The sequence below is a fragment of the Lagopus muta genome, chromosome Z (assembly GCF_023343835.1).
Source record: "Lagopus muta isolate bLagMut1 chromosome Z, bLagMut1 primary, whole genome shotgun sequence".
Taxonomy (NCBI): Eukaryota; Metazoa; Chordata; class Aves; order Galliformes; family Phasianidae; genus Lagopus; species Lagopus muta.
Genome location: NC_064472.1, coordinates 46,376,076 through 46,389,180, shown reverse-complemented (window position 1 = coordinate 46,389,180; position 13,105 = coordinate 46,376,076). Strand labels below are relative to the sequence as shown.

The window sequence follows — 13,105 nt, the reverse complement described above, 5'->3', positions numbered from 1 at the left end:
AAGAGAGAAAGCACTGGAAAAAAAAAAACTAATTTCCTAGTATATTAAAAAAGTAAGAACAACCACATGCCTTGATCTAAGATCTGCCTCAATATCCCACCTTGAAACTATGTACTTGATACCAGGTCTACTGTGGTACTGATTATCTATGGAAAATTTGTGTTAGTATCTTGTATAATTCCTACCTTCAGCTATCTGATCCCCTAGAAGGTACATTATGCCAACAACAACAAAGAACAAAACAATGATTCTTTATTATAAAAATAGTGAGAGCTTCGTTCCTGACAAATCTCACTTTGAAAAGTCATTCATATTGCTCATATTAGCAGCCAGAAGACTCATCTCATCTTAGATTTTAATAAATTAATGGAAGATAATATGAACAGCAAGAATAAAATCAAAACTCTTCATTTGGCAGAGACTGTTCCTCTTTAAAATGCAGAAAACAGGCACTCCTTAAGGATTTAGCAGTTCTGATTGAGAACTTTACAAACCAAAACTTCAGTGTCTTAAGTAGTAATAGTCTGTGAGATCTGCAAATGATATTATCTTGTGCAAGCACTGTGGCAAGTAAGAGAGAACAGAGAAACCTCTAACACATTTTTCACATTTGAACTTGGTGAAACAGACCAGCCTTCAGCCTTTCTATGAATGTAGCACTGGTCCACATTAAGAAACACACACAAAACTTACATAATTGCATGTCCTATTTTCCGACATAACATAGTCCTAAGCATTAATGTCACATAAATCCAAGATTCCTGCTTTAGAGTTATGTTTTCAAATGATTTCTTGGCCCCAGTTGTACTTTTCCTAAATGTCCTCATAGCAAAAGACTCCACAACAACAGATATTTAGCATTCTTTTTATTTTTTTCAGCCAGAAATACAGTTTCATACGGTATTTCAATAAATAGTGGTGTTTATTCCTTAAGCAATATCCCCAACTTCTTTGGCATCTGACCATAATATTTTTCAAACAAAAGACTATATAGGAAGATTTTACTTTCCAGGTAATTGTTCAATACATTAGATTTACAGAGGTGTAGTTAACCTAAACATACACATCAGTTAACAAACCCAGAAAAGAAAACCCAGGCCAATAAAACGCAGACAGCCAGGCTGCCTTCATTTACAGCTGTGGAGTAACTATTGGATTAATATGAACTCTCCACCTTCCACAGCACGAGCCAACCAGTGCTTCTTATTCACTGTGAACAAAGGAAAGTTAAAAAAAAAAAATAAAATATTGCATTGTACCAGAAACAACTGATCAAATAAGCTATGTTTCAAAACAATGTTATCTCAACTTCTACAGAGGTAATCAACTAAAACCAAGTCACACACTGATTCAAGTAAGAGATTGCACCTAAAAAAAGTCTAATAACTATTTTTCATTTTCCAACATAAGTTACTAAAGCGTTTTAAATACATCTAAGAATACAGCTGTCAAAACTGCTTTTGATGTCACATTTGGATAAAAATTTCTTAAGCAACCAAGTAAGCCAGTGTATTCAGTCTACCCTCAATAATCCAGGATCATCTCTTCAAGGCTAACAGAGGAATACTTCACTTGCACTCCACCAGAAAAAAAATCTCTCTTACAAATCCCTGTAGAAGAGTTCAGTTCTTCAAATCAACTAAATTTCCAAAGCAATGACAAAGTTATTTGATATCTTCTATTAATATATATGTTACAGACATAATGAATTAGAACACTGACATACCAATACAGACATTCTGGTGTATTTCTTGGAATCTAAAGTGAATCCTTGCTTAGGTTTAAAAAACATCCCATTAACAAAAAACCCTGATTCCCCAAAAGATTTTTATAGTATTCAAATATGCATCCTGAAAAATTCTGTAGAACAGAGGAGGCAAAGCAGTTAGTTTCATGCAGATTCAAAAAAATTTAGTGTGATTAAAGTAGCAAATGAACTAAAGTTTATTTTCATAAAACGGCAGGAATAGGAAGGAATCCAAAGATCTATCAGTTCCAACTTCCATATTTACCCCTGCATTTATGAGTGAATTTCCCCTTCATAAGCAGTGTGACACCAATTTCTAGACTGCTTAAATATCAAACAATAGAGTTCAGCCAAGCTCACATTTGTTTCAATTACGTAAAAAAAATAAAAACTAAACTAAACTCATACATATATTCTACTGTAGAATGCAGGAACAAAAACCAAAGACAAAAGACCCCCAAATTTGAGTGCTTATCCAAGAGCAGTTTCTAACATCAAGCCAAAATTAGCAACAACCAAGCAGACATCACCGATTTTTCAGTGTTAAATTACTGTAGATACTAAATCTAACTGTACAAAAAAAAAATCTCAAACCCAAAAAAACAAAAGCTTTTTTTAAGATTTCAGAATTTTTGCTGTTAGAAGATGTCCAAAGAAATATCCCCTAGTTGCAGTCAAGTTTGCATTAGAAGCTGCTTTTTCGGGAAAGATTTTTCCTCCCAAGTATTTCTAACACATTGCATTGTTTAGATTTCATTCAAATAAAATTTCTGATAACATTTAGCTGATACAACCACCTACAGTGTGGACAGTCATGTACACAGTACAATAGTGGATTTTTGCAGCAACAGATAAACAATCAGAAATTGGCTCTACATTTAAGATAGCTCATGTGTTATTTCTCGCAAACATACGGTCCCCTCTAAGAGTAAGGTGTTGGAGCTGGTATTGTAGCACTTCTGTGTCAGCAGGTTCCTTAATACTCATTTTGTCTAAATTGAGGTAGTCCAGAGATTTTGAGTGAGCCCTTTTACCTTTTAAAAGGCAAAGAGGCAGGGGACCATGAAGTGCCTTGTAGGGTTCATACGGTAAAGCCTTAGTGCATTTATCCCCTGAGCTGGGCATCCGTCTCCTCCTCCTTCCATTCACTGCAGGAATCTCATATGGCTGATAATACCTACTTCTAGCTTTGTACAAACGGGAGGAGCGCGCAAGTCCTGAATCGAGCTGTTTGGAGCGCAAGTTAGGCCCAGATTCCCCTTTACTCTCTTCATTTCCTGTACACTTCTGGGCGAGTTTTAGCAGCTCCTCTCCGGTCGTGAAGCCAACCAGGTAGTTAGAATCCATGTGGAGGATCTGATACCCCGAAACCGTCCGTCGCATGGGTGAGCAGGGGGTACTGGAGCACCGTGGCTTCTCAGCTTCCGTTCGGCCTGCAGTGCCCACCTCTGCCAGGGGCACTGGGAGCGTGGATATGGCACTTCTGGACTCTCCGTTGATGTCGACTTCCATTTTAGACACAATGCTGTTCTCCTAGAATAAAACAGAGCTCGTTCAGAAATGGAGCCTTTACACAATACGACAGGCTGAGAGAGGATTGTAGAAATGAGAATCTGTATCAGCCAGAAGTCAGCACCAATACTTGTCTGTTCAGCTGCCTTACGAGCTGCGGGGCCTCCTAACAAAGCAATTACTGACATCTGCCTTCTAAAATAATTTCAAGTGGTTTTTAGTAACAGATACGCAAAATATTTTCCTGATAATGTGTTCAAAACATTCCTGATTATTACTGTACAAAAAACAAGCATCTTTCCACTCCATTTCTCATTTTAGTCCATTTGATCCCTTAGATTCCCTCTTTTCAGGTCAGCCATTACCACACCCACAGTAGTTTCTCCCGTATTCAGCTGCACATTTTTTCCATTGACAATAGTGTCTGAAAACACAGTTTTGGAGAACTTTTGTCTAACAGCTACTACCCAGGGCATGACCACAGAGCAGGCACTGCAGATGTGGGAACAGTTCATTTTACACTGAAAGAGCAGTATCCTGACTGTTCAACAGCATGTTTATAGGACCTCAGGAAGTCTCTCCCTCCCAAAAACCATCACCTTATTCACAGTTAATCCAACAAAAATACTACATTCAATCTAACCCATTTTTAACAGTAGAAATAGTATTCTGGTGATCACTAAACAGTGTAAAATAAGCATCACAAATAACCTATGTTCAGATTTCCGTGCTACATTTTTTTCCTATTTGTTTTAGAAATACTTTGCTCTCTGCCTTCCCCCACAACTACTCCTAAAACACAATTTGGTGTCTTTTTAACACAACAACTTTCTGCTACAAGTCAGCATCACCTCTAACATAAAAAGATAAGGTCGATATCACAGCAAATATATGCCAATGAATGCTCAGGCACAGAGAAATCAATTATTGTCTATATCATTTCTTCCAAATATTATTTACACAATCCCCACATCACAGCTATTGCAGAAAACAGAAATGTCACTTTTTCTTCGCCCCAGTCAGATACCCTAAAAAAAAAACAAAAAACAAAAAAAAAAAAACCATTCAAGACGACTCTCAATCTTACTGTATGAGAGAAAAATGTGTGCAGATTTAACTTGCAAAAAAACCCAAAATATCCATCCATATGAAAAACTTAAGCCTATCTTGTTTCTACTCAAGAATCAGAACAGAACAGGTAATGCTCCTACCTCTACCTCCTCACTTAATCTCAAATTAACATTGCTACTCCGGCCCTAATTCTAATAAATGTGCAGTAAAACCAATCACCGTAGGTTTGCTAAAGAGGATTTTGTTTTGCTACTGACAAACGTGCACTACAGAGAGATTGCTGTGTCTCTGTAGCACAGCACCTGCCAGTAAGACATTAACATGGTAAGATTTTCAGCCAGGAAGCTACAGTCAGGAAAATCCCAAGATTACTGTAAGCGTAGCATAGAAAAATCTTGCACTGAAACTTTTGGCTACCATATGCTTTAGCTGAGAAACAAACATTTAACTGTTCCTGATCTTTTAATTCCTGATTTTTACCCTGCAATTCAGAAACTGCACTAACAGCATTCTAGAAAGATTCAAAATGCTCTGTTAAAAAGTATAAACAATGCTATAAAAAGTGAAGCTTAATCACAGATGTATAAATAGAATTATCACAGCAGGTTTAGAACCAAATAATTATCTAGACACATGTAAACAGCAGCAATCAAATAAATTAATAAATAATTCATGCTCTAAGGAAAGAGTGAAGTAAGGGTGCCTATGTGCACTTACTGAGTTAAAAAAGAACTGGAAATCTCTCTTCTAAGAACAGCTTTTAAAGTTAATTTACTTCAGCCTGAAATATGGGTGTGTAACAGAAAGTAATCAACTTCAAAGAACATCTAGAAGCAGGAGAAGAAAGAATAACGACCCTTCAACTGTCCAGAAACAGCAAAAAGGGAAAATCAGAGGAGAAAAAGGCCTTTAAGTGAGCAAGCTCCAGCCTAATACAGCCTGAAGTTGCAGAACTCCCATGTCTGCACTGTGGTGCATGAAGCAGAAATCCGACAGACATTTGAACACAACAGTAGCATCAGAAGCCAAATTGCAGGATTTGGTGCCATAAACATCAGAAGCTTAAGGGAACAGCATGGCTCATTGGTGCTAGGAATGACTGGCCAGCTCCGCAGGCAGAGGTCCAAAACTCAGCATATATGTGTTCAGCTGTTCTCTCCCAAGATTTAATGTGACTGACTCAAGCTGCCATATGGCTTCAATATGCTTTGTTTCTTTATCGGGTAAAAAAAAAAAAAAAAAAAAAAAAAAAAAAGATAGAGTGGCATTACTTAAGACTTCTATAAAAAAAAAAGTCATATGATAGCTTCACAGTATCTGTGAATATAGATAACAGTACCTACGAATACATTTAACACATCCAGACTGAATTTTTAAGCTATCTCCACAGTTCTGTACATCAGATGACTACCTACTAGGTTTGTTGCTGAGTAATAGTGTAACCTTGTCAGTAATTATCAGCCTCGGCTATAGTACTGAAGAAAAACAGCACTTTAGTTCAAAAAGATTAATTCTTCAGATCACAGATTCCCTGACTTCTTGCTTCACAGGGATTGCCAATTCAAGATAATTTATAATTAAAGATTCACTATAGAATCAATACAAGGAGAAGATAAACAAGATGGCATTTACTTTTCTTTGCTGCTGCTTCAATCTGCTGCTTTAAGAAGTACAGGAAATTACTGAAGGTAACAGCAAACTAGAGGACTAACTTGATCAATAGACATTAAAAGTGGTTCCAAGATGCACTTCATTTAAATGAGATTTTTACAAGATTATTATTTACAAGATAATTATAACAATTACCTTTAAATTACAAAGCAGGCTTTGCATATAAAGAAATCTGGCCAAATCCAGCTAAATACTGACAAGGCTGGCTAAGCCACAAAGAAAGAATTAAGAATAGAAATGAAAGGTTTACTATTACAAATAATTTTATTACTTCAATGAATGCACTAACATGCTTGGGATAGATATTTGAGAGCAAAAATAACTAACAAAATAACCAGCCTCTGCTTTTTACACAAATACCTATCTGGTTTCTGAATACTTCACAGAAGTTATCAAATGCCACTCAAGGACTGACATGTAGCAAATAAAAAGCCAGAAGTGTATTCTGCATTAACATCACACTAATATACACACACTAAATTGTTTGTTGTCTTGGATTAGAGCCCTGAAATGACCTCTAGTCATGCGCCCTCACTGCACCAAATAACATTTTTTGCCTTTTTTCCCCCGTTCTAATCATGTTTGGTTTTTTTTTCTGTTAAATATGTTACTCACATTTGTCTCCTCATCAAAAAGAGCGTAAGTGTCTTAAAAATAAATTACCTTTAATTATTCAATATCTAAATACAAAGAAAGATGAAGCAGGGCTTTCCCTGACAGTCCTAAGCTATATACACAACCTGTGTTATTTCAAAACCACCAAAATATGCTGCTCTCAGAAAACAAACTGGTTCTCTGTAAATTAGCATATTTCCACTGTTATTTGTCTATCTATTAGGAGGTGAAGTAATTTGAGAACATGCCCTGTAGATGCATTTTATTTGCTATTGTTTATTTAGATGAGCATTAGATTCCTGTCTGAGTACTGCTGTTTGTGTTTTGTTTGTTTTTAATCCTTCTTTTTTCTTCTTTTTCTCTGGGTAAGAAGCCTGCTGGAGGTACCATCTGTTGAGAACCACCTAGATCTCTCTCACTGAAAAAATTCTCTTAATCTGTACATGGAAGAAGGGAAAGTGGCAATAGATGTAGCACGTCCCAGTTGAGTACAAGCATCAAGCATATCAGGCAGAGACACTAACTCAAGCAGTACCAGTTCTCATGTTTCCCATCCGCTGTGCTTCTATTACTTAATACACACAATGCATTTAAGACATATGTCCTTAAACATTAGGAAAGAACACGGAAAGTAATGCCACCCAGCATCTGTGAAGTCAACACCTTTTTATGATGTATTTTAACCATCTGTATTTGTGAAGGGGAAAAATAAGGTCCACGTCTTTGCCAAAACAGTCTGAAAAAAAAAAAATAATGACATGCATGCATTATCTATACCCTGAAATATCATCTTGTACTGCTGTCACTGGTGGACACGCTGATGGAATTACATACTTGCAGAACAAAAGTTTCTGGAAGTAATTATTTCCAATCTGTGATTAAAACACTAAGTGTTTAGTGAAAACATTGCATCTTACAGACCAACACTGCCTTTGTAGAGACAGGGAAACAGAAAAAAGGCACAGGACAAGCTCAAGACAGGTACTGATGAACTGTAAACATTCCACAACACTTTCTGCTCCCTAAGACATGCTAAACTAATCCAAGCCAAAGAAAAAGTAGCTGGAAGTAATGTTAAACTCTTGCATTTCATAATGTAACAATCAGGTGATTAACAACTCTCAGTAAACAAGTTAAAATGACAACTACAGAACCACAGAATACTTGGACTGGGTGGCCCACAAATGTCCCTTCCAACTCTAACTCCCCTGCAATGAACAAGGACATCACAGCTAGATAAGGCTGCCCAGGGCCTCATCCAGGTTCACCCTGAAAGTCTCCAGGGATGGGGCCCCCACCACAACACTGGGCAACCTGTGCCATTGCCTCACCATAAAAGATTTTTTCCTCATGCCTAAACTAAATCTATGCTTCCTGAGTTTTAAGCCATTTCTTCTAGTTCTATCCACACAGACCCTGCTTAAGAGCCTACCCCCTTCCTTCCTGCAGCTCCCCCTTCAGATACTGAAGAGTTATCATGTCACCTTGCAGCCTTCTCTTCCCCAGGCTCTCTCAGTCAGCCCTCACAGGAGAGGTGTTCCATTCCACAGATCATTTCTGTGGCAAAGTTACTGGGGCCAAGAGCAGGTGAAGGATTAAGATCTCCAGCAATCCCAAGTATGGGGCATCAAAACATCTCTTGTACCACACAGTTTGTGTAGAACAACAGATTGCTGTTTTCAAAAAAAAAAAAAAAAAAAAAGCACATTTCAAATTTCCAGTAAAATTCCTACTGCAAGAAGCGAGAATCAATTAACTAATTTGTTAACTCTTATTACTAGTTTAGCTTTAAATAGAAAGCAAGTTTGATCCAGAAATAATTCATCAGAACGGAGAGGGCCACAAGCAAGTGCTGAAAAACTACAGCAGCAGCCCCAGCAATGAGCTCCCCTGGCTGACAGGCAGCCAGCAGACCAGGTCAGCACCACAGCGCCCAGCAGAGACGAGAGGAATTTCAAAAGCAGGTCCAGGCTGATGAATTTTATATAAGGAGGCTTACTAAGCAGAAAGCGTAAAAGAAGATGGTAGGAAAGCCGGCCATTTGCTATCTCTTTGCCAAGCAAGAAGAGAGAGAAGCATTTGAGAGAGCACCTTTACCGGAATATGTACAGCTCTCTAAATAAGCAATGCCCCTTTCCTTCTAGTTGGAATACCACTCCTCAGTCCACCAAGCCAACACAGAGCAGCTATTTGCTATTACTGCTTATCAAAAGGCTGAGTGGTGTGACACACAAAGTTCCCGACACAAAACACTGCGTTGTTTAGTTAGTTACAGCCAAAAACCAAGGAGTACTCTTTATGATTGCATCTTATGTTTTCACATCTTTGCTTTCCGCCTTAGTAACCAAAATAAGTAGTTTTCAAAAGTCGTCTTCTAACAAGTTTTAGGTTAGTTGACTTCAGAAAAAAATCTACCGCACTACACAGCTCCACTTGTCAAAAAAAATAAAATAATAATAATCCTTTTTAAATACTGAAAAGGGAAGGATGGGATAATTTAAAAGATATTGCAGATTTCATGGAATAAGCATTGGTTTTTTTTTTAACCTTTAGAAAAAGAAAACATGAACAGCAATGATGGCACCCACTGCTCCTACATCTGAAATGAAATAGGTGTGTTAAGCAGTGTGCTGTTTCCACAGCTGAAAACACAGCTCCAGAGATAGCATTTTGAAAACAACAGTTCTGTATTCAGCTTTGATTAGGAATGGCAATACAAAGACACTAGTTAAAAACAAGATGCACTCTCTAAGTTATAGGGGAAAATACTATATTTAATTCATGTGATTTACTTCGCTGGATTTCTCGTTTAACTGGAGCACTTGAGACGAGTAGCTCTCTGTCTCAAGGTGATGCAATCTGCACCAGACATCTAAGTATTTGCTGAAAAGTTACATCTCATTTGCTTATATCATCCATACTGCAAAAAGGCCAGTTTCTAAGCTTCCTAAACGCAACGGCTTTTACATCTTATTCTCTCCTTCCTTCTTACATGCTCCTTCCCATAGTTACTGCTGGCTAAACACGTGTTTGTGTGAGTATAATACAAATAGGGGTGAATATTAATAAATGTCCAACGGCATACTTAAGTACAGTGCATTTCTCTTTACTACAACAACTGGCAACTGAAAACTTTGACCAGGAATGCTGGGTTTGTTTGACTTTACCCTAACACATACACTTGCACATAATCACACGATTATGCAAAGGCTGGTGGCCAGACCCGAGGAGTAAGGCTGATCAAATGGGGGGGGGGGGATTATAAATGGCTACGATGTAGGTACTGTTACGCAAGAACTTCAACGGACACACTGCCCCTGCCTCCCTTCCCTCCATTTCAAAGTCAGAAACTCCCTCCTCCATCTTTATTATTCTAATAAGAGCCCTTCTTAGAGGAAGGGCAAAACAAACAACAACAACCAAGAAAAAAAAAAACAAAAAACAAAAAAACCCAGCAGCAGGGCAGCGGGAAGAGAAGCTTTCAGGACGGGGACGGGAGGGAAGGCTGTCAGAGGGATCAGCGCAGCGCACAGCACGGCCTCCACCCCGGGGCGGCCCTCGGGGCGCATCGGTGCCCCGCTCCCAGCACGGCTGCGCCGCTCCCGCCGAGCCGCCGCACGACCCGTTCCCACGGGAAGCATCAACGCACGGCGGGGCGCACAGGCCTAACGAACAGACGCAGAGGCGAGCAAGGACACGCTCACAGAAAACATGCCTCGCACATCATTCGCTGCTTTCTGTGCAATAGGTACGCACGCACACGCAGTCCTTTTTACACCGCCCAAATCCCCCACGAAAAAGAGCACTCCTACAGACCCGTGGAGCGCTCGGCACTGCGCGGAGCATTGGCCGGTGACGAGGTGCCACCTGCAAAAAGGCGCACACGGCAGCGCGGGGATCGCCGCCGGCCGCAAGGTGCAGCCGGGGAGGATCGCGCAGGCACAGCGCGGTACCGGGCTGCAGGGCTCAAGGCGAACACCGGCACGGAGCGCCAGCCGCCCTCCTGCTCCCGTCGCCGCACGCGGACGCAGGCACGTCCTGGGCTCCCGCTCGAAGGCGCGAAAGACAGCCCTCGTCTTCCGCCCGGAGCCGCGGGGCCGAGCCCGCCTCCCGCGCGAGTGGCCCGGGGACGCCCTCCCGGCAGCTCCCAGTCCAGCACAACCCACCGGGAGCGCCGCGGCCGGGCCCAGGGGAGCTCAGCCGGACCTCAGCCGGACCCCCGTCCGCAGTGTCTGCAGCGTCTGCAGCGCCTGCAGCGCCGGCTGCCGCCGCCCCCCCGTCTCTTCCGCCGGGACTCCGCCGCGGGAGGAGCGGACTCGGAGCCCATCCCGCCTCCTACCTGCGCTCCAGGGCGGCGGGCTCGGCGCAGGGCGACAGCGAGGGACGCGGCGGATGGCGGAGGGAGCGACCGGGCGCTTCCCTTGCTCGTCCCGGAGCGGCCCCGCCCCGCTCGGTTCGCCGGGGGCGGGGCGTGCTGTCGGTGGGCAGGCCGCCATCTAGCGGCCGCATCCCTTCCCGCCTTGCCGCTTGCCGCACCGCTCCTCCGGGCCCTGGGCCGCCGGGTGTGAGCAGCGGTAGTGGAGGTGCGGCGATCTTCAGGGAATGTTTTTGTCCTGTCATCCAACCTGACTCTTCCCTGGCACAACGTGAGGCCTCTCTCTCCCTCGTCCTATCGCCAGTTACACGGGAGAATAGGCCGATCCCCTCCTCCCCACAGCCCCCTCTCAGTGAGTCGTAGAGAGCAATGAGACCTCCCCTGAGCCTTCTCCAAACTAGTAAAATTTTATTACAGTTTTTTGTTTGTTTGTTTGTTTGTTACAGATATCTTTTCACTGTGCACATAGCCATAAAAAGGAGCCAAGTAATCACCTCCTGGCAGCAGTGGACTGAAGCATTGCTAATCTCAGCCTACAAACCACTGCGGTATTTCCACATCCATAAAAAGTGGATGCTGACTAGAAACAAACTTCTATCAGTGGTTTTGCCAACAACCAGTTTCAGCACTTCCCTACTCAGTTTGGTACAGGACCAGGTTGAGATGCGGTTACTGCACCTAACTACCTAACAGTAGTTATTGAGTTATTGCCTAACTTAGATTCTTCAAGAAAAAACAAAACGAACAGAAAACATTAACTTCATAGTGATTATTTCCATTTTTGTTGGGAGCTGAACCATGCAGCTGGGTCACAGGAATTTCTACTCACAATGGGCTGGAGCTGAGCCAGCTTTTGTTCCTAAAATCTCTCCAAAGACATGCTTTTCAGTACACAGCTAACGTCTGCTGCCCTCCTTGGGAGTGCACAGAAGTCCTCTGCAGAAAGACCCTGCTCCTGTCTTCTTATGATCCCTGTGGTCAAGCTGCAACCATCTTAGTTGCGGTGGCCTTGCATGGCCGTGCATTGCTGAGGAAGGAACCAACATGAGACGCTCACCTGCTTTGCCAACCAGTATGAACTGGGTTGCACCTGATGTTTGCTTCTTGCAAGTTTTAGCTGGAACTACTCAACACAGGAAAAAAAAACAGTTTTGTAAGGAATTTCAATTGTAGTCCTTTTAGTCCTTTTCTATGCAGCGCAGCAAGCTCAGGTTTTCCCTAGACTGACAACTGTTTTTCACCGTATTTTTGCAGTGCTTTCAAAATCACCCAAGGTTTTACATGCTGAACAAAGACACATTGATGTGCTTGGTATTTGTTTTCTCTACTTACAAACTGCTTAAAACTTTTTAGTGCTGCTTCAAGGCAGCAAAAAATCACAGACTATTACAAACCATTTTCTGCGTCTTGGTACTCTGACTAAATCATTAACCTACACCAGTGGGTTCCTGCACTGATGACAGTGAATTCGCCAACAGTATAACTCAATTTAAAAAAAAAATGATCATAATATTAAAAGTGAAACACACAGAAAAAGTGCTCATTTTCTTTTATTATCTGTGATTTCTTCCTTATTTATTATCCTTAGAGGAATTTTATCAAAATGTTTTTCTCTCTGCTTTTGCGTGTTTTGGGCTTGCATGCTGGGAACTGCTATGTTGATTTGACCACTAAAGAAGCTACTACACCACAAGAATGCAAAGACAATCAGTTAAAAGAATATTGAAAAAAAAAAATCAAATGGATAATACTTTGTGTACTTGTTTTAGTGCATGTGAATTAAATTCCAGTGCTTAATAGAGAAAGCATTTTTAATATGTTCACTTTCTTTCTCCTTACTGGGGATTGTAGCCATTATTCCAAAAATCTGGATTTTGCTGGTAATCCACAAGGACATCCAAGATAAAATACAAAATATTTTTATTCTGGGGAGAGGTGGAAGGAAAAAAGAAAAACAATTCTGAGAGGGTACAGTTGAAATAGTAGGGTTACATTTATGATGAAGAAAAAAACATTAAAATCCAGAGTATTTTTATATTAGAAGTTAAAACTGTCTCTTCTGTAATTCTGTGATGAGTAATTGTAATGTAACTTAGCAAAACTTGCTGTACAAA

At 41.0% G+C, this 13,105-nt stretch overlaps 1 protein-coding gene across 1 annotated transcript; it reads right to left on the bottom strand.

Annotated features, from left to right (window-relative positions):
* Positions 1 to 857: 857 nt before the first annotated feature.
* Positions 858 to 11,051, bottom strand: MACIR (macrophage immunometabolism regulator). The gene is made up of 2 exons (XM_048931886.1): positions 10,956 to 11,051; positions 858 to 3,280 (listed from the first exon to the last, which is right to left on the bottom strand). The coding sequence occupies exon 2, from the start codon at positions 3,257 to 3,259 to the stop codon at positions 2,636 to 2,638; it is 624 nt and encodes a 207-aa protein (XP_048787843.1). The 5' UTR covers positions 3,260 to 3,280; positions 10,956 to 11,051; the 3' UTR covers positions 858 to 2,635.
* Between the last annotated feature and the right edge of the window lie 2,054 nt (positions 11,052 to 13,105).